This window comes from Hevea brasiliensis, chromosome 14, assembly GCF_030052815.1.
Source record: "Hevea brasiliensis isolate MT/VB/25A 57/8 chromosome 14, ASM3005281v1, whole genome shotgun sequence".
Classification (NCBI taxonomy): Eukaryota; Viridiplantae; Streptophyta; class Magnoliopsida; order Malpighiales; family Euphorbiaceae; genus Hevea; species Hevea brasiliensis.
In genome coordinates, this window is record NC_079506.1 from 8,739,716 (window position 1) to 8,766,898 (window position 27,183).

At 32.7% G+C, this 27,183-nt stretch overlaps 5 protein-coding genes across 11 annotated transcripts in view; all 5 read right to left on the reverse strand.

The window, feature by feature from the left end:
* Positions 1 to 15,668, reverse strand: part of LOC131172662 (disease resistance protein RUN1-like) — a 52,962-nt gene extending 37,294 nt beyond the window's left edge. For 2 of the 4 annotated variants that reach the window (XM_058134111.1, XM_058134109.1), the window contains exon 1: positions 14,953 to 15,668. In XM_058134111.1, the coding sequence (XP_057990094.1) occupies positions 14,953 to 15,476 (524 nt within the window). In that variant the 5' untranslated portion in view covers positions 15,477 to 15,668. The remainder of the gene's footprint in view (positions 1 to 14,952) is intronic. The other 2 variants (XM_058134113.1, XM_058134112.1) reach the window with 1 other exon arrangement.
* LOC131172692 (disease resistance protein RML1A-like) overlaps positions 1 to 27,183 on the reverse strand; it is a 46,010-nt gene that overhangs the window by 11,300 nt on the left and 7,527 nt on the right. The window contains exons 5-10 of the mRNA XM_058134202.1: positions 26,556 to 26,840; positions 25,740 to 26,508; positions 25,305 to 25,619; positions 24,491 to 25,228; positions 23,879 to 24,400; positions 23,758 to 23,795 (exon numbers count right to left, since the gene is read on the reverse strand). Of these exons, the coding sequence (XP_057990185.1) occupies positions 23,960 to 24,400; positions 24,491 to 25,228; positions 25,305 to 25,619; positions 25,740 to 26,508; positions 26,556 to 26,840 (2,548 nt within the window). The 3' untranslated portion in view covers positions 23,758 to 23,795; positions 23,879 to 23,959. The remainder of the gene's footprint in view (positions 1 to 23,757; positions 23,796 to 23,878; positions 24,401 to 24,490; positions 25,229 to 25,304; positions 25,620 to 25,739; positions 26,509 to 26,555; positions 26,841 to 27,183) is intronic.
* LOC110652929 (disease resistance protein TAO1-like) lies at positions 9,343 to 25,712 on the reverse strand. Of its 2 annotated transcripts, none has more exons than XM_058134132.1 (6): positions 25,674 to 25,712; positions 11,909 to 12,246; positions 10,881 to 11,819; positions 10,248 to 10,786; positions 10,122 to 10,159; positions 9,343 to 9,681 (listed from the first exon to the last, which is right to left on the reverse strand). In XM_058134132.1, exons 2-5 carry the CDS (start codon positions 12,176 to 12,178, stop codon positions 10,132 to 10,134), a joined length of 1,776 nt encoding a protein of 591 aa, XP_057990115.1. In that variant the 5' UTR covers positions 12,179 to 12,246; positions 25,674 to 25,712; the 3' UTR covers positions 9,343 to 9,681; positions 10,122 to 10,131. The 2 variants fall into 2 exon arrangements, with proteins under 2 accessions (XP_057990115.1, XP_057990116.1); XM_058134133.1 differs by lacking the exon at positions 25,674 to 25,712 and adding an exon at positions 12,328 to 12,456 and having other exon boundaries at positions 11,909 to 12,211.
* Positions 17,018 to 20,243, reverse strand: LOC131172669 (putative disease resistance protein At4g11170). Of its 3 annotated transcripts, none has more exons than XM_058134145.1 (3): positions 19,746 to 20,243; positions 17,502 to 18,066; positions 17,018 to 17,331 (listed from the first exon to the last, which is right to left on the reverse strand). In XM_058134145.1, the coding sequence occupies exons 2-3, from the start codon at positions 17,978 to 17,980 to the stop codon at positions 17,106 to 17,108; spliced, it is 705 nt and encodes a 234-aa protein (XP_057990128.1). In that variant the 5' UTR covers positions 17,981 to 18,066; positions 19,746 to 20,243; the 3' UTR covers positions 17,018 to 17,105. The 3 variants fall into 3 exon arrangements, with proteins under 3 accessions (XP_057990128.1, XP_057990130.1, XP_057990129.1); XM_058134147.1 differs by lacking the exon at positions 19,746 to 20,243 and having other exon boundaries at positions 17,502 to 17,661; positions 17,742 to 17,873; XM_058134146.1 differs by lacking the exon at positions 19,746 to 20,243 and having other exon boundaries at positions 17,502 to 18,890.
* LOC131169026 (putative disease resistance protein At4g11170) lies at positions 20,723 to 21,949 on the reverse strand. Its single transcript, XM_058134144.1, has 2 exons — positions 21,448 to 21,949; positions 20,723 to 21,303 (listed from the first exon to the last, which is right to left on the reverse strand). Exons 1-2 carry the CDS (start codon positions 21,924 to 21,926, stop codon positions 21,060 to 21,062), a joined length of 723 nt encoding a protein of 240 aa, XP_057990127.1. The 5' UTR covers positions 21,927 to 21,949; the 3' UTR covers positions 20,723 to 21,059.

The window sequence follows — 27,183 nt, forward strand, 5'->3', positions numbered from 1 at the left end:
AATTTCAAAACTCACCGAGGGGTGCATAAGCATAGTGCATAGCTTATGCACAACTGCATGACCACCAACCCAAAATCCCAAAACTTGCCGAGAGGTGCATAAGCAAGGTGCATAGCCTATGCACTTCTGCATAACCATCAACTCTGAATTTAAAAATCTGCCGAGAGGAGCATAAGCAGAGTGCATAGCTTATGCACAACTGCATGACCACATTTTCTGAACTCCAAAACTCGCCGAGAGGTGCATAAGCAGGATGCATAAGCTATGCACATTCACTTTCTCCTTATGCAGTTTTATATAAGTCCAGTTTAAAACTTCTTTTCGGCAATTTTCTTTTCCCACCTCCATCTCCCGATATCCCTGCTCACCCCTTTTCCCCACGACCTCAATTCCGACATACCCCTTCTTCTTCACTCGTATTTTCGACGGATAAACCCTAACTTCCCCCTGCATTTTCATTTCCGCCCTCATCTTCTCCATCCTCACTATCGGGAACCCATGGAGTCACCTCCCCATTCCCCTCAAACTTCCCCTCTCCAGGTGTCGCCATTGTCAACGCTACCTCCCAATCCCGATTCCCCTCCACAAGCGACACCCTCACCACCCCCCACAACCACCTACAAGAGGAAAATTCGGTCGAAATCTACGCGACCCATTGCTTCTGTACCTCCTCTATCTAAACGCAAAGAACCACCTACCCCATTTTCAGAACCACCACCCAAAAACCCCAAAAGTTCAGCCTCCACACAAGCCAAATCACCCTCCTCCAGCAAAAAGCAAATGTCAGCAGTTTCACTGGTATCAAAACTACCTTGGCCTCTTCCTAATGCAGTTCAAAAGGCCGCCTTTAAGAGACTTAAGGAAAGGAAGGTGCAACCCACTAGGTATATTTCTGTGGACTCTCTACAGTCACTTGATTTTTTTGATAATGTGGTTGCCTATCTAGATGGAATGGGTTGGATGGAATTTGTGCACAAACAAGAAATTGTTTACCCAGCTTTAGTTTTAGAGTTTATTTCCTCATTCTCTGCCACCCTGAAATTGCATGATGTAGATTTTAAGCCAACTATGAAATTTAGATGTTTGGGGCAAAATAGAGAGTTATCATTGGATCAATTTCATAGCATTCTTGGGTTTGCAATTGATGGGCTATTTAGAGTGCCATATACAGGGATAGAGGTAGCAAACAAGGGTATTTGGAATGCTGCTCAATTTTGGACAATCATCACAAACCAACCTCAGACTTTTTCTGCTGGCAGATCAAAAACCTCTCAAATACTTGACCCTGCACTTAGGTTCATTCATAGACTGATTTCTAGCACTATTTTGGGCAGAGGGACTAGTTCTGGTGCTGTGGGGAAATCTGAATTATTCATGTTATGGTGTGCTTTTCACAAGGTCAAGGTTTCTCCTGGTTATTTCTTTTGTGAGCATGTGTTGCATATTGCCACTAAATCCATAGGTGACATTGTCCTGGGTGGACTCATAACAGTTATAGCCAAGCATTTTGGTTTTAATCCTGAAGAGCACCCAATACCAGCACTTGTGGACACCTTATATTTTGATACTGCACACCTATCCAAAACAGGGTTCAGTTTGCCACATTCTGACATTACACAACCTGCAGCAGAAACTGAGCCCATTGCACAACCAGAAGCCCAACCTTTCCCATCACCCCACAAAGACTCTCATCGAACCTCCCCACCCCTCAATCTGCACAGAGACCCCAAAGAGCCTTCTGCCATTACAGCTCCTACAGCTGAACCTTCCTCATCCACAGCCCCTCCTGCATTCAACACTAAAGCCTTATTCACCTATCTTGAAAGGCTTAGTGATGATATATATTTTGTGGATAGGAAGCTTGACACTGGTCTTGATACACTCAAGGATCGTCATGATCAACTATTTGACCTTGTCATGGAAACCAGGGACAAGCAAAAAGAATTGAAGGAGATGGTGAAGCAAATCATGATTTTTCTGGGAATGCCACCTCCACCTCCATCACCTCCTCCAGCACCATCATTTCGACAGCAACCAGCAGCTACCAGCCCCTTAGCAACATCCTTGGACAAGGGCAAAACAATAGAACTAGATTAGTTGCTGTTTTACTTTTATTCAAACTCGTAGGACTTTTTCTTTGTAAATATGTTCAAACAATTGTAGTTTGTTTTGAATTATGTTTGTCTGTTTTGAATTAGTTTGTTTTCAATTCTGTTTTTCTTGAAGTTTTATTGGATAGCTATTACATTAGTTTTCTTTGATTTTCATTACACTTATTGCCCTTTTGTACATATTTGTCCATACTCTGTATATATTTCCATGCTTCTACTGCTGGTTGTACATTTTCCCTTGCTCATCATCATGGAGCAGCTTTTGAATATACTGCACAGGCTATGAATATCCTCATGCACATATTCTGCATAGCCTGTGCAGTCCTCTATGCCAATCATGCAGAACTGCATAGGCTGTCAATCCCCTCATGCACATATCCTGCATAGCCTGTGCAGCCCTTATTACCACTCATGCAGAACCGCACGGCTTATGCACCCTACTTATGCACTTGATCTGGACAGCACTTTACTCTGCATAACCTTTGCAGCCTCTTATGCATTCCCATTATCTCTTGACTTCTCATCTGCTCTATACCAGGTAACCTCTTCTTTTTGCTCTTAACATTTCACAATTCCTGGTAATTACTATTTGCTTTGAGTTTTGATAATGCATTGCTTGAGACATTGAGGACAATGTCCAATTTTGAGTTTGGGGGTGCACATTTTGATTTTTGCTTCATTTTTGTGCACATTTTGATTTTTGCTTCATTTTTCACATTTTGAGTATAGGAACATCTCATCCCATTCCATTTACATATATTGTAAATATTTTACATATACATCCTTACATACATATACATAACACATTTACACACACATTATACATCATTTACATACACATTATACATCACTTAGAAATTGTACATATTGCATACAAATAGATTTCCTCCATTTAGTTATTGCATTACTCATTTTTAGGAATCACGCATCATGCATTAAAATCTCTTGCCAAATCCCTTGAGTATTGAAAATGTGCCTATGAGAGTGATTTGACTTACCTTTAGATGGGTTTGTGGATTGAAAGTTTCCTAAGAGGTGCGAAGTTTTGAAGTGTTATCCCTTGCCTATATCTTCTTAGCCAAAAAGCCACCCAACTAGTCATTTGGAGATGGAAGTGTTTAGAGGGAGTTATTGGATATAAGGTAGTCAAATGATGTCTCACCAATCCTAGAACAAATTTTCTAAACCTTTCAAGGCGAAATACCAGCTTGTACTTGAAAAGAGAGATGATTAGGCATTCTTTGATTTAAACCTTCTCATTTTAAACCCTTTGGCCCTTTTCCTAATTAAAATTGACCATTGCAAACCCCTTTGAGCCTTTTTATCCCTAATTTTTCTTGAAATCCTTATTACTACCTAGCCAATGAACCAAACACTCCAACCCTTTTCATGAGAATAATTATTCATAATATTAGGTACATAAAAAAATAAAAAATTTAAAAAAAAAAAAGAAAAAGAAAAAAAATACAATAAAAGGGAGAAGAAATGCTTGTCATCTTGTAAAAGTGCTAGTATATGTACTTTTCATTATTGTCATTCAAATTGAAAGAAATCCACCTAAAGTATTAAAAGAAATGAGTTTGGGGGTGGCATTTTTAGGGACAATCATCAAAAGGAAATGCAAGATGCAAGTTTAAAGAATCAAAATGTCCCTCCATTTTTATGTGTTTTGTAAATTATGCTAGCACTTGACAATCCTCATTGTATATTTCTCTCTCCCATATATAAAAAAAAAAAAGAGAAAAAGAAAAAAATATAATAAAATAAGAAGTGTACCTTATGTTTCAAAATTGAAAATATTCTCATGCTTTGAAGCCTTTTTACCCCTTTTTCTTCTTAGCCTCATTTTGAACCCCATGGCCTCATTACATCCCTAAAAAGACCTTTGATCTCTTGATAGTACTTGCTATATTAGTGGAGATGGGAGTAGGGAATTTGCCTATGGGATTGGAAAATTATTCATTCATTCATTCAATTCCATCATTCCATATAGAGACACTTTGGTTATTGATGGTCCTAGAATTCCTTTTGAGCATGACTCTCTCTTTTGATTGGTTGGTTTGGGGATTTTGAATGATAATTGACTTGATGGCTAAGCGGTGAAAGCTTGGATAAGCATTAAATTCTTTGCATTTTGAAGGATGGGTATATGGATTGCTGGTATGGCTGAAGGTGTGTTAAGTTACTTCAATTGGTAATTTTCATAGCTCTTTGGATAAGGCACCCCTAAAAACTTTGCATCACATTTTAAAGTTTGCTTGAGGACAAGCAAAAGCTTGAGTTTGGGGGTATTTGATGCATACATTTTGCATAGTCATTTAGGTCTAATTTCATAGTCATTTTATTTGATTATTAGTCATTTTTAGCTAATTCCATTAGTTAATTAGTTAGTTTTTTATAATTGTCGATTTTGGATTAATTTGTATTTTTTTACTTTGTTTTGTAGGAAAAATGGTGTTTTTGAAGGACTGAAGAGAAATTTTGCCATTGAGGAGTGACTTCTACAGCCAAAGATGTCAAAAACAAGTTTTCAAGCTGAAATATGCATTGACCAAATTGTGCATAACTTGCCGCATAAGCTATGCAGATCTGCATAAGGAGAAAAATCACTGTTCCAATACCTGCCGAAATGTGCATAAGGAGATTGCATAGCTTATGCACATTCACGCCTCCCTTATGCACTCTCACGGAATTGTGCATAACCTATGCACCAAGTCATGCAGTTTCGCATAAGTGAACCAGAACCAGCCGAAAACTGCATAAGGGACTGCATAACTTATGCAGTCCACTTATGCAGTCCCATAAAGAGTTCATTAATGAACTGGCAGAAGATTCCCTTAGAAAATCCCTCCTAGAACACACTATTTTAGGGCTCCATGTCAGAAAATGTTATATATAGTCCCATTTCCCATTTTAGAAGGGAGAAAAAAAAAAAAGGGAGACAAGGAGCAGAAAAAGGAAAGGAAGAGGAGAGGTAGAATTTGAAGAGTCACTTTCACCTTCCACACCATTTTCAACCAAGATTTGCAGATTTCTTTCTTTCCTTACATTTTTCTACATTTCTAGTGTTTAATTTCTTGTTCCTTAGCTTAGATTAAAGCTTTATTTCCATTTAAACTCAATATATCTTGTAAGCATTATGGATAGTGAGTAGTTTTATTTTGATTCTGGAGTAAGGGTTGTAATATTTGAGATATTTTGTGGATTTTGATTGGGTAATCCATATTTTGTGGTCTTAATGAGTTTTATTAATTTCTTGTGTGCTTAATGACATGCTTAGTGTAGGATCCCATTAAGTGATGTTCTTAATCCATGGTTGAGGCACCGAAAGGAGAAGGCCCTGTGATAGATAATCAAGAAATTGGACTTAATTAACTTAGACCTAGAAATAGGCTAAGGATTAAGAGGATTCACAGATTAATTAAAGAACTTAATGGGTCTTAATTAACTCTAAGTCCACGAAAGTAGAATTAGATTGATTAAGGCACTCTTTGTCCCACTCGAAAGGGTATTCAAAGGATTTAAGAATTAATCTCCTTAAAACCCGTAAGTTCTACGAGATTGGATAACCAATTTAAAATCCCAAAATAGCTCGAATATGAAACCCCGAACTCCGGAATCGCCTTTTTATCATTGTTAATTTCCAATCAAATTTAATTGCTTGCCATTTTGAATATTGCCATTTTTGAACTTGCCTATTTTAATTTGATGCAATTTTAGTTTAATTAATTCATTGTTTGATAGATTATTAATTTTGCACATATAGATTTCATACTCAAATACCCATCAATTTGTTACTTTAATTTTAAGAATATTTCAATTTACTCAACTTTTTATATCAAAAATTCAATCATTAACACAACTCCTCGTGGGAACGATATCTTTACTGTATTACTTGTATGACCCGTGCACTTGCGGTTGGGCCACATCAATATATAACCCAATATATTTACTATTACAACACTATACCACAAAGGGTGTCTTCAACTATATGGGCAAGAGCTCTCTCACCAATAGACAAGAATCCCTTTCTCAATCCTAATTTAATGAGTTGAAAATCAAATAACTCTTTTCACTATTCTCCTATTTATAGTGTTAATTTCCTCAATTCTAATCTAATTAGGAATCCCACTTAATTTAGAAACAACGCTAAATAAGAGTTCTGCTTTATATAAGAAATATTTCTCTATCATATTGAGGAATATTTCTCCCATTCAAATTAGAAAAATGTCTCTTTAAATCCCACTAGGATTTTGAGTTATAATTCTAACACATTCAAACAATTTGAGATATCAAGGTTTGTAAGAGATTTCAGATTGAGATGCTTTGTGGAACACTACGCAGTTCTTTGCAACCAATGACATAAATTTCTTTAAAACATTTCAACTCGCCAATGCTGCTAGGAATCTCAATCAAGCTTCTACATCTGTCCAAAAATAATAACGCAAGCTTTGGAACACTAGACAAGTCTGGAACTCTGGTTAGCTCCAAAGAGTTGCTGAGGTATAAAAATTTCAAATTTCCTTAGAGCCTGTAATGAAAATATCAATAAAATAAGCAGATGCTAATTAACTTAGGCAAACAGAGCTAAATTTATGAAGTCACACAAATAATATTGATTGAGTCATCTTCAAATTGTAAGATTTAAAGATCTAATTTTAATTAAAGACAAATAAATTAAAAATATAATATCAAAGTTCATAAAAATAATTATTTTTTTATTGAATTAATATGAATGAAAAGTATTTTAGGAAAATATAAAATAAAATTTATTACTTTAATTATATTAACAATATGTTGTTAAATTATGTTAAAATAAAAGCCTGTATATTTTGATGGATAGAGCATGAATTACATAAAAACAAAAGCGATACACTCCATCACAAAATCAGGCCTGGAACTTCAGTCTCTCAATACACCAACCTTTGTCTTTGCAATCGGATCTCAATACACCAAACAAGGTTCCCGCCGGCACATGCAGCCATTTTATGCAACTTACCCTGAGGTGTAAAGAATGATTGTCCGTTCTTGATTGAACTTTTTCATCCGCTTGCAGTACATAGAATATTCCACCCTACATACTTCAACCATTTCACATTTAACGGAGTTATTTATATTTATTTATCTATCTATTTAATATGCGGGAGTGGACAAATTTTGACCCTTTCAAGTTAAAAAGAAAATTCACCTATATTATTTTGTTTCATGTATATTATAAATTAAATTAAAATTAAAAATATTAGATTAAAATGTAATATCATGCTATTTCGGTAACTTGATTTGGTTGTTTCTACTCATATTTGTCAACCCAATAAGTAATCCATTATTTTAGGGTTAACCATTTGATATCTGTTGGAAAGAAGTTCTAAAATTTTGTTCCCCTCATTCATCTCTCTAATGAGACTAATATTGTTGGAATCCTACATCAAAAGAATACAAAGTAAAAAGGTAATATATAAGTGGTTGGGTTGCAATATTGACTTAACTAGTCATTTTGATGTATAAAAGCAATCTAATTACTTATATAAACTCAAATTAAAATGATTTAAATTGTAATTTTTCCAATACTCTCTCTAAATTTAACAAATATAGTCTTGCCTTGTGATATTAAAAAATGCAGAGGGATTTGAATCTTCTTTGAAAGTTGGCTTACAATAATTCTAATTCAGTAAGCTTGATCAGATTTTGAAGAGATGAGAGAAACTCAACCAAACTTTTACATCCCTTTAAATATAAAAACTCAATATTTGTGGCATTAGATAAGCCTGAAATTCTGATCAAGTCCTTAGAGTTGCTGAGGTCCATCAGCTTCAAATTTCCAATAGGCTGTAATGAAAGATAATTTTATCTAAATCCAAAATTTAATTTATTAGTCTTGAAAAATAAGTATTTCATGATGAAATAAGATTATTTTAAATCATAATAGTAAATTTATTTTAATGATTTTCGTTTAGAAATTCAGTTAAATGCAAATCATTAAAAAATTAACCATTCAATTTATAAAACTTTTAAGTTAAATTAAATATTAAATAGGGCAATAGAATTATAAAAAATGAAAACCAACAAAAAATCTCTTAAAAAAAAGAAAGCCTAAAAAAATAATATAAGTGCAGCCATATAAAACTTTAAGAAATAGGCTGGTGGGAATTTTCATGCCCAGATAAAACAGAGAGGTAAACTGAAAGGAATCCTTGGGATCCGGCATTTAATATCTGCTTTTAAATTCCCGTTCTGCATCTGACCAACCAAGCTGCAGACTACTCACTAGTAAGTGAGCAATTGTTTTTAATGCAAAGCAACAATGCCTTGGTTTGCATTATTTGCTTGCTTGTATTGCTTCTCTAGTTCTTGTCCTGTGTGTGTTTGCTGAGAACTTCACTTCTCTAGTTCTCGAATTGAATTTGTTTGCAATTTTGTTGCATGCACGGATAGATGGAAAATTGAAGGAGATAAATGCCTTTAGAATTCATTGCTCATTGACCAACAAGTGAAAATCAATAAATGAAATTCAATAGTAAAATAAGAGATTAAGGCAACATAATACATTACTCTAGCAATAAAACCCAATAATATGTCTGCATATAATGGTGAACAGTGAACACTGAAGAGAGTAATTGGGAAAAAAAATGAAATTCAATTTGGTAAATTTTAGAATTATACTTAACTGGTTTAGAATGATAGCAGACAGGGGAAGTTACATAAAATAATAAAATCAGTATTTTGACCATAGGAGCTCACTTTTGCAGCTGCTAAGAATTTCTGGACATATTCCAAGATAAGAAAACATTAAAGAAAACAGAGCTTTTAAGGTAAATCTTATAGGCTTTATAATCTGAATCTTTTCTCTATTTCATAGTCATTGTCGTCTTTCAAGCATATAGAGTAACCTATGGTATTTACGAATGGAATTCAGCATTATGAGAAGACATACCAATGTGACAGATGATTTTCTGTGTTCTTTTGCAAAAAGGAACTCTATGAACTTCTGCAAGAACTTTAGTCTCTGGACGGGATAGAGTAACCCAGTTGTAGATCCAACAATAAATCAAAAGCGAGTCCAGGAATGAGTCCAAAAACAAGCGTGTTATTTGAGGATTCTTTAGTAATAGGATTGGTAGTTTGGTTGATCACCACAAAAGTGCCGTGCAATTGAACCAGACAGTCCTGGATTGCCTAAGAAACTGGTGACAGGAAAAATGTCAAACTGGCCTGATTGTGAATGCTTTTGAACTTTAAGATGGATCGACTGTGGTGTTATTCAAAATTTATAATTCAGCACAATTGCTTTTATCAGCAAAATTTTATTGATAAATGACATCTAGAAAATACTTAGTATGGACTTTGCCGATTAAACCAATCCGATAGGCTTCCCTATTACACCCAACAATGGTATTCCAAGTGAAAAAGCATAGAAAGAAAGGTACAAAACACGCCAATAATACAGCACCAAAGTTGCATCACAAAAGGCAGCAAACAATTGCCAGCAGAACAAAAGCCAAAGGTTTAGAAAGCTGAGAGCTGCATCAAATTCTGCAGAAAAGTCGCACACAAAAGCCTCCAAACACGAAATCTGCAACAAAGAGGAGACGTACAAGACGAGATCAAGCAGCACAGCTAGAAACTTATGTTGATTTGAACTCTTAAATCGCTATAGGACCGGATGTGATGAGTTCTCGGATCAATATAATATGCAGTTTAATTGAAGAATTTTCGTGAAATCAAGTAGTACTTATTAATGGTTGTTATGATGTTTTAAATTTAAGAGAGAAATTTTATTGTAAATTTTATTAATGGTTATTATGATTTCAAACCTTGTGAATGTAATGTATTCATGTGGACAGATAATGTAAAAATGAAATTCAATAGTAAAAATAAGAGAGTAAGGCAACATAACATATTAGTTTAGCAATAATACCCATCAATATGAGTGAACACTGGACAGAGTAATTTGGCAAAGTTCAGGTTGCATTAAGAAGAATATGGAACAAAATATACTGTTTAATTTCTAACCTTTAAACACTTAATGAGACTCTGCTGTGGCGGTAGTGCTGCAAAAGATTACGAGTACTTTGTAAGAGTAAATAAATTATATTAACAAAAAAAAAAGAGTAAATAAATTATGAGAAATTCCTTTACCTGTTGTAAGGTTTTGGGTCTTGTTTCATTCTTAGGGGAGAAGGTTCTTCTTCCTCATCTTCTTGATTTCTGCTTCTCTTTTTATCTCTGCAGAGAAAATCATCTCGAACTATAGGAAGTACCCCACACTTAATTATAGCCCCGGAATTATGTTGTGGCTTGAGTGAAAAATGTTCAATGTAGTACGGAAACGAGGCCTCTTCAATGAAGAACTGAAATTTGGCCTCAACGAACCTGTCGGAACTGTAGAGCAATTCATTCCAAAGGTACACATGTTCTGATTCCAACGGATCAGTTATCCAGTGACCCTGGAAACTGAACTTGGAATTTTTACTGTTGTGTCCAGATTTATCAATGAATTGGGCTTCGCAATTAAACCTAACATAATAACCATAATAATTTTTGGGATAAAAAACAAGGCATAAAGAAACACCAATCAAGTTAGGCTGATCTAGTGTGAATGAAAGAGAAGATCCACTCTGGTTCTTATATCTCATCCTTTGAGGCACTTCATCCCCGGGAATACACAAACGAACAATCTGTACCATGAAAATTATAAATTATTTTATGAAAAAAAATAAAATAAAAACTTATCGTGATGATCCTTGTAACACCTGAGAAATGAAAGCATACCTTGTGTTTCAACAGATGCGTTTCCAATACATCCTCCATCACTTTCTCCTTATCCAAACTGATGCAATTACTAAAGTCAAGAAAATTTTCAATTCGATCTTCGTCTTTGTGTTCTGGGAAAAGGAAAGAAGTTGATGCTGATTCCAGAGATGTGCAATTCCCTAAAGACAAATCTATTAAGCATGATGGAAGCTCTGGTAAACATTTGAGAGATGTGCAATTCCCTAAAGACAAATTTCTTAAGCATGATGGAAGCTCTGGTAAACATTTGAGAGATGTGCAATTCCCTAAAGACAAATTTCTTAAGCATGATGGAAGCTCTGGTAAACATTTGAGTCTCTTGCAACCAAATAAGTAAAGCAGTTTCAACTTAGATAGTTGTTTAATGCTTGCAGGTATGCTCTCAAAATTGTTTTCAGTTAAACTTAAGGATCTCAATGAGACTAAAAGCCCAAGACTCTGGGGAATTTCTATTATACCACACTCATCTAAACTCATGTCCCGTAAGCGGGACAAACCTGTCAAAGGAGGCAATGTCAAACCTTTACAGCCTCTACACCTTAAGGAAACCAAATTTTCCAATTGATTGATGGAGGATGGTAATGCTTTTATTCCAATGCGAACTATTTCAAGGGTCTCTAGAAATTCTAAATCCCCTATGTTCTCTGGCAATTCAGTGACATTCAAAAAATCTGACATCCCAAGGACTGTAAGAGATTTCAGATTGCAGATGCTTTGGGGAATACGATGCAGTTTAAAGCATCTCAGTAGATCAATTTCTTTTAGACATTTTAACTCGCCAATGCTGCTAGGAATCTCAATCAAGCTTCTGCATCCGCCCAAACGTAAAACCTCAAGATTTGGGAATCTAGACAAGTCTGGAACTCTGGTCAGCTTCATAGAGCTGGTGAGGTCTAAAAGTTTCAAATTTCCAAGAGCCTGTGATGAAAATATCAATAAAATTAGCAAATGCTAATTAACTTCACAAAATGTAACTAAATTTTATATAGCAGCACAATTACTCTTGCCTCATCTCCATTCCAAAGATCTGTGAGGTTGCTCAAGGGCATGCGGAGTTCCGCAAGATATTTTGTGCAACACTTCAATGGCAAATAATTCAAAGGGTATCTATCCCAGTGAAGATATCTTAGCCCTTCTGGTAGAAATTCAAGGCCGCTAGGAAGCTGCAATTGTCCTCGACTAGAATTAGAATCATTGAAGAATTTGAGGATTCTAAGATTGTACATCTTCTGGAAGGCTGTGGAACTTAGCACCAAATTATCATTCACCTCATACATGTTAAGTGATATGCCTTCAACATTTTCAGTTCCCTAAAAAAATAACAGCAAAAGATCATCATATATCACTTAATTCCATATGAGAGCTACAGTTCTTACAAAACTCAAATAGATGAAAAATGAAACAAGAAACTACACTAAGTCCTTACCGTTTCTTTTGTCAATACACAACAGATATCCTTGTAATTCAATAACCTGCTGCGTTTTCCAGGTTGTTTGGATTCCTCATAAACAATTTGAAGCCCATTTGTTGCAACAAGTCATGCATACCAATACCATTGGATGATGAAATGGTTATGAGAGATTTATCAATTAGACGACCTATTGTACTTCTTGCAGATAAACCACAAGCATCTAGTTTTCCCTCAACACGACCTCTAGGCTCCCCCTTAAAGAAACATGCAATATCAAGAAATATACTTTTTTGATAACGATCTAGGTTATCATAACTTATTCTCAGGACTTTTGAATGTTCAAATCAGGAATTTCTTTCAATTTTTTCAACTCACTTTCCCAATCTTCTATACCCTTACTATACATATTAGAGCCTAAAACTCTAAGAGCCAACGGATTGCCTTTAGCATATCTTATTGCCATCTCCGATAGCTTCTCATATCCTTCTTTGGGATGATCTTGTTTGAAGGCATATAAGCTAAAGAGATGGAGAGCTTCATGATCAATTAATTCTTCAACCTCATATATATGCTCCTCAAGGCAAACATTTATGAGTGTTTGCCTATCTCTGCTGGTTATAATTATTCTACTTCCCTTATTGTACCAATTAAGGTTCCCACCTAAACCCTTTAAAACATATGAATCATCTACATCATCAAAGATGAGGAGTACTTTTTTACGCTGAAGTCTTGTCCTCGTGAAAACCCTAGACGAGGCGTATCTATATATCCATCTTTCTCTCTAATTGACGGAAGACTTTATCTCGCAAAGTATTTGATGTTTGCTTCATTATTTCTTCTCTAACATTGGCAACAAAGCAGTGACTGTCAAATTTAGCCTTGATTCGACGAAATAATTCTTCAGCAAGAGTTGTCTTTCCAATACCTCCCATCCCCCAAATTCCTACAACTCGTTTATCATTTATTGATTCAGAAAATAATAATTCTTCCATTTTCTTCACACGTGATTCAATTCCAACTAAATCATCATTCTCATAATCACCTTTAAAGGTGTTATTTAATTTCTCCAAAACAACATTTACTATTTCCTCAACTAGTTCGGACTCAGACCTGATTATATATGAAAAAGAAATGTTAGTAAGTCATACTTCTAAATAAATAACATGCAATCAATATATATATTTCTATTTAGAAAAATAAGATACTGATATTAAATTTGATATTAACACTGTTTATATTTAAATTTGATCATGGTGAAATTTATTTAAAATTATGGTATGTGCTATCTGAACTAATATTATGTACTTAGATGTATGTAAGAATTTTTTGTATTATATCTAAAGATTAATATTAGAATTTCAATTTGCAAGCAATCTAATTAAGTATTGAGTATTTAATTTTAGCTTAACATTAATTTTTTTTTTTATGCCCCAATATTTGCCATGTTATTCTTAGAATGTGACAAACTGACAATGTGTACCGATCACATCATTTATGTTATGCATTTGCCCACAAGATGCTGTTTCCTTTTGATTTTGGAATTAGTATTTCATTTTCTCGTTCAATAAGGAAACGTTAATATTTAGCCAAATGGCATATTCTTTAATTTATTGCTTATTGAATTTAAAAAAAAAAAAATCTAACATTTGAATTTGTTACTCATTCTATCCAAATTTTTTAATTTTAGGTAATTAAATTAATTTTTTTAAAATAAAAAAATTATTCAACACTTAAATTAGAATTTAATAAATTACAATGTAATCCCTAAAATTTGACAAAACTTTATAATTTGGTCTCTATATTTTTAAAAACAAGCAATTTTATCATGAAATTTGATAAAACTTACAATTTAATCCCTTAATTTAAATTTTATTTTACCAAACTTCAAAAACTAAATTGTAATTCTCCTATTAGAATTCAGAGATAAAATTTGAGCATTGGATAAAATTTCTTTAATTTTGAAAGATTAGATTTAATTGTTCAAAATTAAAAAATTTAAATAAAAAAAAAGCAGTAAATACAAATATTTATATTTTTTTAATTCAGCCGGTCATTATATATTGATATTTCTTTCATCTATATAAAGGTAAAACACAAATATTCTTAAAAATTCAAATATTATATGTTGAGGACACATGTGAAAAACTATGATAAATATGGTGTACTATTGTAATCAATCATCTCAACATATGTTAAATAAGGGTAGTCTAGTTAATTTTCTTAGACTTTTAAAAATATAAGAGATAGAGAATGTGAGTATTCCATTTATATGAAAAAATTTAATTTTAAATTAATAATTAAGTGATTTATTATCAAATTCACCATTATATATATTTAGCTTAACTTTTGGCAATTTGTCTACACCCAAAAACAAAAGAAAAAACCGCCATTATTATTCTTGCTAATATAAAACATAAATAGATTTATTTCCAAAAAGAAAACATATATAAGAAACAAACAAAGAGTATCTAATTAAATATTTTTATAGATATTGTTGTCATTTCTTTTTAAATTATACATCAATGAAATAGAGCCATTTGTCATGTATCGGATTAGGACTAAAGTTATCTCTAATTTAAAATAATAATAATAATAATAATAATTAAAATGAAAATGTTAAAAAAATAATAATTAACTTACTTGATATTCCGTGACTCTGAGTCCCATCCTGCTAAGTTGCTGATTTCTTTCAAAGCATGGCGCCATTCCTTCTCCTTTTTTACATCTTTTTTATGTTTACGAAATGCCTTCCCAAAATTCCCTCTCAATTCTTGAACATCAGCTGGATCTACATGATAAAAAATTGGTAGGACCATTTGTCCTGATGTTTTCTTGCATTCAAGTATCTTCACAAGCTCATCCAAACACCATGGGGAATCTGCATAATTTTCAGAGAAAATCACCACTGAGATGTATGATTTTTCAATTGTTTCCAAGAGAGAACTTGAGATCTCTTGTCCTTTATCAAGGTTCTTATCCAAGAAGGCATTGATCTGTTTTCGCAGCAATGCATCATGGAGATGGGAGACAAAACCCTGACGGATATCTTTGCCTCTAAAACTAATGAAAGCATCCCATGTCTTGCACTGATCGGGAGGAGTAGAAGAAGTAGAAGCCAAGGTAGAAGGCTGTTGTACAAACAGAGTTTGAACAATGCTTCCCATGAGAACCGAATTTGAACAAGGTAATTAACGAAAGCAATTAAATACCAGAGATGTGTATTTTTTGCGTGTGGGGGTGTGGAAAACTCTTGGAGGCTATAAAAATTTATAGGCATATAGCATGATTGAAGGCGCTTTCCCAGAAGGAACATATTATTGCTGTGGAAAACGAATGAGGGGAGACAACGTAAAAATTTTTTTTTAAGTATTTAAAATTACTATTGGGCCGCTTGGATTTGAGGTGAAAAGTATGAAAAATATACCACTAATTAACAAAATTATCATAATATATATATATATATATATATATATATATATATATATATATATATATATATATATATATATATATATATATGGAAACACCCAAGTACCTTCCATAAAAGAATATAGGAAAATCATAAATTATAAAAAAAAAGTTGACTTGACATCTATAAAGTTATGAATAAAATGACTCGGAATTATTTTGTGCACCTTTTAATATATGAGTGAGATTATTGTATGTTTTTTAAGTATATAATTTTTTTTAATTCAAGGAATAATTATAATTATGTATATATAATTTTTTATTTTTGTTTTTTTTATTTTTTAATTGATGAAATGGAAATTTTTTTTTTTAATTTTTCATCGCGCAACAATCCATCTCTTTTAGTCTAAAACACTAAAAAAGTAGACTAAAATATATTTTCTTTACATACAAATTTAAATATTTTTATTTAAAAAAATAGAAATAAATTTTTTTGATATATTACATCACAATTATACCTTAATTTTTTTACTAAATAAGTTATACCTTCATGTTAAAAAAAATTAACCAAATTAAAAACTTAATAAAATTGAAAAAAGTGCTTAGAGTTTTTTTTTTTTTTAATTAGGTCCATTTTCAAGTGAATTTTGATTTTACTATGTCAATAAAATATCTTAATTTATAAATTTATTAAAAATAATATATATATATATATATATATATATATATATATATATATATATATTTGATTTCTAAATCGAGCTCTTAGAAAGTTTATTGAATCAAACAGTAATAAATTACTATTTTTCAATTCAATGAATAATTATAATTATGTTCATATCAGGAATTTCTTTCAATTTTTTCAATTCACTTTCCCATTCTTCAATCTCCTTGTCACATAAATTAGAGCCTAAAATTCTAAGAGCCAATGGATTGCCTTGAGCATATGTTATCAACCTCTTCGATAAATTAACAAATTAATTCTTGGGATGATTTTGTTTGAAGGCATACAAGCTAAAGAGACAAAGAGCTTCATCATCAATTAATTTTTCAACCTCGTATATATAATCCTCATCACAAACACTTCTAAGCAGATGCCTATCTCTGCTAGTTACAATGATTCTACTTCCATTATGATACAAATCACAATCTCCTGCTAAAAGATTTAAAAGGTTTGGATCATCCACATCATCAAAAACAATGACAACCTTTTTACTACAAAGTCTTCTCTTAATGAAAGCAGGTAACTGAGGTGTGTTTATACGTAAATTTTTTTCTCCTAACAATTGCTCAATGATTTTATCTCGTAAAGCAATTGCTGTTCGTTTTCTCATCTGCTCTTTGACATTATCAACAAAACAGTAACTATCAAATTTAGTCATAATTCAACTATATACTTCATTGGCAATAGTTGTCTTGCCAATACCTCCCATACCCCAAATTCCTATGACTCTTTTATTATCCGTTGATTCAATACTTAATAAGGATTCCGCTTTCATTACAGGTGACTCAAGTCCAACTAAGTTGTCAATGGGAGAATCACTTGAAGAGAAGCAACCTAATTTCTCCCAAACATCATTAACTATTTTCACAACTAGTTTGGATTCAGACCTGATACATAAGAAGAACAAATGCTAGTAAGTTAATGGTAGACTCACTTTTGAGTAATAGACAATTAATATGCTTTTTTAAAAATTGATAGCAATATATATATATATATATATATATATATATATATATATAACAAAAATAAGAATATTAAAAAATACTAAGTGAATTACTTGAAATTCCGTGAATCCCATTCTGTTATAATGCTTATTTCCATCAAAGCATGGCGCCATTGTTCCACCCTGTCTAAACAACCTTTGAGTTCTTCTCCATGCTTAGCAATAGTAAATGCCTTCCCAAAATTCCCAGTCAGCTCTTGAACATCGGTCGGATCTACATGGTAAAAAACTGGTAAGACTATTTGTCCTAATGTTTTTCTGCATTCAAGTATCTTCACAAGCTCATTCAAGCACCATGAGGAATCGGCATAATTATCAGAGAAAATCACCACTGAGACATATGATTCTTCAATTGCTGCCAAGAGAGCTGGTGAGATCTCTTCTCCTTTACAAAGGTTTTCATCCAAGAAGGTATTGATTTTTTTTTGCTGGAAAGCATTAAAGAGATGAGAGACAAAACCATCTCGAATATCTTTGCCTCTATAGCTAATAAAAACATCATAGCTGGGACGGGTTGAAGAAGTAGAAGCCATGATAAGTGATAAAAGAAGGGTCTTGCAACTGGGTTTGAAGATGGTAATGTGACACAACAGTCCTTCAAATTTAGAACATATGTAACCTGAAACCAAACCATCAGAGTTTCCTCGAAACAATTGACTAACTACAAGTACTTTCAATAAACAAAATTCTTTCTCAAATGACAAATAAATAAATAAATAAATAAAATGGCATCAACAAAATCAATTTATATATTAAGATACTAGGACAAAGTAATAAGGTACGCTAGTATAGAGTATTCGTTCTTTTAGCTAGAATTTCCTCATATGTACATAATTTATGTAACCTTTGAAAATTTCTAAGTAAATATAACATAGATAAAGTCATTCTAATAAATCAAACAATCAACTCAAACGTTAAGCATATAAAAGACATGAAAATAAATAAACGAGCATACCAGTAAGTCGCATCATTTAAATAATAATATAATATTACCAAAGAACAATAACTCAAAACTCAATTGTGTTTCCAACTGCAGAAAAATTTACCTATCTTTGACCGCACCCAAAGGCTACTTATGTACCTCCTAAGAAGGATGATCAGGCCCACATAGCTCTTAGTACATATGACAAACTTAGTGTTATAACTTCACTTGATTGAATTATCCATATAACATCCGTATAACATCTAAAAGTCTTTAAAGTTCTACTAAAATTTTGATATCTCACTTAAACTAGGATTGTTTCATTTCCCCCTATCAAAATTTCTTTTACATACAATCTTAAGCAAGCACCATAATCACAAGCTTTAAGGCTTAAGTCCAATAGTTCACATATTATAGTCCATCATTTAAGACAAGAAAAATAAATGTCTCCAGTGAGAAATACAACATTAAATCTAGAACACTATATAAAAAAATATATATAAATAAATAAAAGGAAGTGCAGAACAAAAATAGCATACTCCTATTAGCATATTTCAAAGATTTTCTATATGATGCGCCTGATTATTACTCATATCAAAAGTAAATTAAATATGCATATTTTTCCATTGGGTACAAAAGGCCTTGTGAGTTTAGCTTGTCACTTGAGATGGTCCACTCATTGTCCTATGGCTAAAATCTGAAAAGAAAAGAAAAATATAAATTTAGTTTCTTAGCTTCTTCGTCTATCTTTTCTCTCTCTCTCTTTTTTTAGAAGATATATATCTCACTTATGAGAATGTGAACGCAAGAGAAGCAATTTACTAGAATTAATCAAGTCCATTACCACCATAGCAGGGCCAGGAAAGATACATGTAGGAATAACAAATTACAAAGACAAGAATTCATATTTCACTACATGAGCTCATATAGAACATTTACTGTAGTTTCATTGTATAACTACTGATTAATTATTATCACCAAGGTCAATCATGAAAACACAGCAGAAATATGGCATACTCCATAATCGATGGCATTGAAGTTTTGATGCTTTCATAATTTCACTAAACTAGTCCTCCCAATAATTTTTTTTTTCTATCATTTAGTCTTTTTGTTCTACAGTGCTTGTTGCTAGCAAAACCTGAACAACATTAAGCAGAACAAGACTTTTTGAACAATTATTTACAGAGATATTTTCCAGAGCTCTACCACAGTATCAAACAATAACCTTTTTTTTTTCTATGAAAAAAAAATATATTGAAAATTGTACATCACGATCCTACTTTTGAAATCTAATCAACAAAATAGAAAAAAGCAAACGCAAATTAAACAATACATAAAAAGATTTTTTTTATATATATAATATGAAGAAAACTCACAATTGGGTTAAGGAAATAATCCAATCTGAGTTGAGTTTTGGAATTTCCCCCTCACTTCCCTTGACTTAGATGGGTTCCTTTTGTTGAGAATTTAACCAAATCTTTGGTGGAGTGTTGTTGCAGAAATTTTCCTCTTGCCTCTCCCTGTCTTCGTACTCCTCCACTTTTCCCTTCTCTCTTCTCTTTCACTTGAACTAATGGCTAGAGAGGTTTCATTGGTACATATAGCGATGAGAGTGGAATGGGCTGCACTAGAAATTGGAGGGGAAAATATGACAGCCACACAACTCTCTCCTTCAATTTTAGTGTTTTCAGGTGGAGATTGCGGTGAATCAATTGGTTATGGACAATTAAGGGTGAGGGAATGCTATTAGAGATGAAAATGGACAATGATAAGAGGGAAATTCCACCGAAAAATTTGTTGGGTGTTCAAGGTCTAGGTCATGGCTTGGCCAAATCTCCTCCCTTTCCCACCTTTTTCCCGATTCTTGACTGTTCCTCTTTTCTTTCCTCTTTTTTTTCTTATTATTTTTTTTTTTCACGTTCCCTTATTTTGCGGAAGAAAAAGCAGCAAGCAAGTCATTTTAAAAAAAATTTCACTTTACTCCTTGAACTCTTTAAAAATTAAATTTTCAATCGCAAAACTTATAATCCCATTTATAGGTCCAATTTCAAATTAAATATTCTACCCAAAACTTGTAATTTTTTTTTCCCATATTCTCATACATCCATTTTGATTACTTTCAAGAATTGCTAAAGAGAGCAAAAACACTATAGATTAATAATTCAATAAACTATTATGAGACAGAGTAGAAATGATGCAAATTAAACAAAGAAAGAAAATGAAGATAACTTGAAACACTACATGCACTTTCTGTGAAGGAAAATAAACTGAAAGAACGACTAGCATCAGGAACAGGTCAAATTGATTCTTGGGATGATTTTGTTTGAAAGCATACAAGCTAAAGAGAAAGAGCTTCATCATAAATTAATTTTTCAACCCCATATATATAATCCTCATCGCAAACATTTTTAAGCAAATGTCTCTCTCTGCTAGTTAAAATAATTCTACTTCCATTATGATACAAATCATGATCTCTTGCTAAAAGCTTTAAATGGTTTGGATCATCCACATCGTCAACAACGTTGACGACCTTTTTACTACGATGTTTTCTCTTAATGAAAGCAGGTAACTGAGGTGTGTTTATAGGTAAATTTTTTTACCCTAAAAATTGCTCAATGATTTTATCGCATAAAGCAATTGATGTTTGTTTTCTCATATGCTCTTTGACATTATCAACAAAACATTAACTATCAAATTTGTATGAGTTTTCGACTGTATACTTCATTAGTAATAGTTGTCCTGTCAATACCTACCATACCCCAAATTCCTATGACTCTTTTATTATCCGTTGATTCAATACTTAATAAGGATTCCGCTTTCATTACAGGCGACTCAAGTCCAACTAAGTTGTCAATGGGAGAATCACTTGAAGAGAAGCAACCTAATTTCTCCCAAACATCATTAACTATTTTCGCAACTAGTTTGGATTCAAACCTGATACATATGAAGAACAAATGCTAGTAAGTTAATGGTAGACTCACTTTTGAGTAATAGACAATTAATATGCTTTTTTATCCAAATTGATAGCAATATATATATAACAAAAATAAGAATATTAAAAAATACTAAGTGCATTACTTGAAATTCCGTGAATCCCATTCTTTTATATTGCTTATTTCCATCAAAGCATGGCACCATTGTTCCACCCTGTCTAAACAGCCTTTGAGTTCTTCTCCATGCTTAGCAATAGTAAATGCCTCCCCAAAATTCCCAGTCAGCTCTTGAACATCAGTTGGATCTACATGGTAAAAAACTGGTAGGACTAATTGTCCTAATGTTTTCCTGCATCCAAGTATCTTCACAAGCTCATCCAAGCACCATGAAGAATCGGCATAATTTTGAGAGAAAATCACTACTGAGACATATGATTCTTCAATTGTTGCCAAGAGAGCTGGTGAGATATCTTCTCCTTTACAATGGTTTTCATCCAAGAAGGCATTGATTTGTTTTTGCTGGAAAGCATTCAAGAGATGGGAGACAAAACCATCTCGAATATTTTTGCCTCTATAGCTAATAAAAACATCATAGCTGGGACGGGTTGAAGAAGTAGAAGCCATGATAAGTGATAAAAGAAGGGTCGTGCAACTGAATTTGAAGCTGGTAAAGAGAGCAAAAACACTATAGATTAATAATTCGATAAACTATTCTGAGACAGAGTAGAAATGATGTAAATTAAACAAAGAAAGAAAATGAAGATAACTGGAAACACCATATGCACTTTCTGTGAAGGAAAATAAACTGAAGGAATGATTAATACCAGGAACAGGTCAACAAAGTATTTAGCTACAAAAAGGTACAAAGTCATAGATTTAAAACTATGCAGATATTAAAATAGCTACATAATAGAAGCAAATTAAAGAAAGATATCACTTTGTCAATATATATAAGCTTTAAATTAATAATATTGATAAGGAAAAAAAACGAATAATATTCATTGAGTCATCTTTAAAATTATGAAATTTAAAGATTTAATTTTAATTAAAGACATATATTAAAAACATAATATCAAAATTCATAAAATAATTATTTTTTTAGTGAATTAATGTGAATGAAGGGAATTTTTGGAAAATATAAAATAAAATTTATTACTTTAATTATATTAACAATATATTGTTAAATTATGTTAAAATAAAAGTATGTATATTTTGATCGATAGAGCATGAATTGCATATTTAATTTTTTTTTTTTTTTTATGATATTAATGAAACGCACAAGAACAAAAAAGCGACACACCCGATCACAAAACCAGGCATGGAACTTCAAGTCTCTCAATAAACCAACCTTTGTCTTTACAATCGGATCTCAATACACCAAACAAGGTCCCTACCGGCACATGGAGCCATTTTATGCTACTTTCCCTTGAAGTGTAAACAACGATTGTCTACTCTTGATTGAACTTTTTTACTGCATAGAATATTCCACCTTATATATTTCAACCATTTCATATTTAGTGGAGTTATTTATATTTGTTTATTTATTTAATATGCGAGAGTAGAAAAATGTAATAATGTGCAAAATGTCCATTAAATAAATAATTTAGAGAGAAGAAAACAGAAGTGCCAAAAGTTCAAAGAACAAGGAAAGGGATAAAGATAAATATAAATATAAAAAAATAGTAAAATTTACTTTTAAATACTTATGAAAAATGAATACACTATTGATAAGTATTTATTATGAAATGCAGCGTATAGAAAATGAATGGAAGTAATTAAAAGATAAGAACTGAGCTGACAATGCAAAATGAAGAAACGGTGCGGAGAAGCATAAGTAAAACGGTGCTCGAAAGATCTAAAGCAGAGCAAGAGATGGATTCCCGCATTTCTCAACAGATCTAACAGCAGATTAGTTACTGTTGTAGTTAGTTAGAAACCCTTCCTTGCCTTGAATTCAGCCTTGTTCTTTTCACCAAGGATGCGAAACATCGGTTGTAGAGTAACCCAGTTGTAGATCCAACAATAAATCAAAAGCAAGTCCAGGAATGAGTCCAAAAACAAGCGGGTTATTTGAGGATTCTTCAAGAATAGGATTGGTAGTTTGTGTTTAATCACAACAAAACTGCTGTACAATTGAAACACACAGTCCTGGATTGCCGAAGAAACTAGAGACCGGAAAAATGTCGAACTGGCCTTTATAGGTCCTTGTAGATCGTTGTCTGCAACACCGAACCAAGACAGGAAATGTTGTCTTTTAGTTCTTATTTATTCTCTCCCCTAGCAAGAGTTTTATTCACTTTATATAAGACTTTTTTCATTTTGATTGTGGATGCTTTTGATTTTTTAGATGGATTGACTGTGGTGTTTATTCAAAATTTATAATTCAGCACAATTTATCTTATAAGCAAAATTTTATTAATAAATGAAATCCAGAAGATATTGTTTAATGTCTAACCTTCAAACACCTAAGAAGACTCTGCCGTGGTGGTAGTGCTGCAAAAGATTACAAGTACTTTGTAAGAGTAAATAAATTATATTTCAAAAAAGAGTAAATAAATTATGAGAAATTCCTTTACCTGTTGTAAGGTTTTTGGTCTTGTTTCAATCTAAGGGGAGAAGGTTCTTCTTCCTCATCTTCTTGATTTCTAATTCTCTTTTTATCTCTGCAACCAACATTTGTCTCGAACATATATAGGATGTACCCCACATTTAATCATACCCTCGGTATATGGACCCGCACCTTGAAGTGAGGATGAGTACTTGTAAAGGCAGAACTGAAATGAGGCCTCAACGAAACTGTCTTCCATGTTGAACAATTTATTCCAAAGACACACATGTTTTGATTCTAACCCATCAACCGCCAATAAATGAGGGAAATCAAAAACGAAATCACTGTTATGTCCAGATTTATCAATGAATTGGGCTTCGCAAGTAAGGAGAACAAAATCACAATAATGATTTTTGGGATTAAAAACAAGGCATAAAGAAACAGCAATCAAGTTTGGCTTATCTAGCGTGAATGAGAGTGAAGATCCTCTCTGGTTCTTATATCTCATCCTTTGAGGCACTTCATCCCCGGGTATACATAATTCTACAATCTGTACATGAAAATCATTCATTATTTTATGAAAAATAAAATCCAAACTTATCGTGATGATCCTTGTAACACCTGAGAAAAGGAAGCATACCTCATCGTTCAACAGATGCGTTTCCAATACATCCTCCATTACTTTCTCCTTATCCAAATTGATGCAATTACGAAATTCAAGAAAAGTTGCAATTCTATATTCGACTTCGTGTTCTGTGAAAAGGAATGAAGTTGATGCAGATTCCAAAGATGTGCAACCCGATGCATGCAATCTTTCTAAGCAGGGAAGCTCTGGTAATAATTTAAGTCTCTTGCAACCATCTAACCAAAGTGTTTCCAACTGAGATAGTTGTTTAATGCTTGCAGGTATACTCTCAAAATTGCTTTCAGCTAAATGTAAGTATGTCAATGACACTAAACACCCAAGACTCTGGGGAATTTCTAATATACCAGAGTAATTTAAAGACATATCCAGCAAACAGGACAAACCTGTCAAAGGAGGCAATGTCAAACCTTCACATAAACCACAATTTAAGTCTACCAAATTTTTCAATTGATTGATGGAGGATGGTAATGCTTTTATTCTACTTGAAAATATATTAAGTTCCTGCAGCAATTCTAAATTCCCTATGTTCTCTGGCAATCCATTGACATTCTGATAAAATGAGATATCAAGGAGTGTAAGAGATTTCAGATTGCAGATGCTGCTAGGAATCTCAATCAAGCTTAAACAACCCCTCAAACTTAAAAACTCAAGATTTGGGACGCTAGACAAGTCTGGAACTCTGGTCAGCTCAGAAGAGTCTCTGAGGTCTAAAAGTCTCAGATTTCCAAGATCCTGTAATGAAAATATCAATAAAATAAGCAGTTGCTAATTAACTTCACAAAAATGTGGCTAAATTTTATATACTCACAATAACTCTTGCCTCATCTCCGTTCCAAAGTTCTTTGAGGTTGCTACTAGGCATGTGGAGTTCTACAAGATATTTTGTGCAACCCTTCAAAGGCAAATACTTCGAAGGGTATCTATCCCAGTAAAGATATCTTAGCCCTTCTGGTAGAAATTCAAGGCTGCTAGGAAGCAGCACTTGTCCTTGTCCGGAATTAGAAACATTGAAGAATTTGAGGAATCTAAGAGCGTACATCTTCTTGAAGGCTGTGGAACTTAGCACCAAATTATCCTTCACCTCATGCATGTCAAGTAATATGCTTTCAACATTTTGAGTTCCCTAATAAAATAACAACAAAAGATTATTATCTGCCACTTAATTCCATATGAGAACTACAGTTCTTACAAAACTCAAATATGAGAAAAATGAAACAAGAAACTGCTCTAATTTAGTCCTCACCGTTTCTGTTGACAATACACGACAAATATCATTGTAATTCCATAACCTGATGCTTGCTCCAGGTTGTTTGGATTCCTCATAAGCAATTTCCTTGCCCATTTGTTGCAACAAGTCATGCATACCAACAACATTGTTTGATGAAATGGTTATGAGAGATTTATCAATTAGACAACTTATTGTACTTCTTGCAGATAAACCACAAGCATCTAGTATTCTCTCAACATCACCTCTAGGCTCCCCCTTAAAGAAACATGCAATATGAAGAAATATGTTTTTTTTATGACGATCTAGTTTATCATAACTTATTCTCAGGACATTTTGAATGTTCAAATCAGGAATTTCTTTCAGTTTTTTCAACTCACTTTCCCATTCTTCTATACCCTTTTTATACATATTAGAGCCAAAAACTCTAAGAGCCAACGGATTGCCTTGAGCATATCTTATTGCCATCACCGATAGCTTCTCATATCTTTCTTTGGGATGATCTTGTTTGAAGGCATATAAGCTAAAGAGACGAAGAGCTTCACGATCAATTAATTTTTTAACCTCATATATACACTTCTCAAGGCAAACATTTATAAGTGTTTGCCTATCCCTGCTGGTTATAATTATTCTACTTCCCATATTGTACCAATCACAAATTCCACCTAAAAACTTTAAATCGTTTGGATCATCTACATCATCAAAGACAATGAGTACTTTTTTACTTTGAAGTCTTCTCCTCATGAAAGCCCCAAATGAGGTGTATCTATATATCCATCTTTCTCTCCTAACAATTGATGAAAGATTTTATCTCGTAAAGCATTTGATGTTTGCTTCATTATTTCTTCTCTAACATTGGCAACAAAGCAGTGACTATCAAATTTAGCCTTGATTCGATGAAATACTTCTTCAGCAAGAGTTGTCTTTCCAATACCTCCCATCCCCCAAATTCCTACAACTCGTTTATCATTTACTGATTCAGAAAATAATAATTCTTCCATTTTCTTCACACGTGATTCAATTCCAATTAAATCATCATTCTCATAATCACCTTTAAAGGTGTCATTTAATTTCTCCAAAACAACATTTACTATTTCCTCAACTAGTTCGGACTCAGACCTGATTATATATGAAAAAGAAATGTTAGTAAGTCATACTTCTAAGTAAATAACATGCAATCAATATATATATTTCTATTTAGAAAAATAAGATACTGATATTAAATTTGATATTAACACTGTTTATATTTGAATTTGATCATGGTGAAATTTATTTTAAATTATGGTATGTGCTATCTGAACTAATGATACACTGATTTTCTATTGAATGTTATGCACTTAGATGTATGTAAGAATTTTTTGTATTATATCTAAAGATTCATCTTAGAATTTCAATTTGCAAGCAATCTAATTAAGCATTGAGTTTTTAACTTTAGCTAAACATTAATTTTTTCTTTTTAATT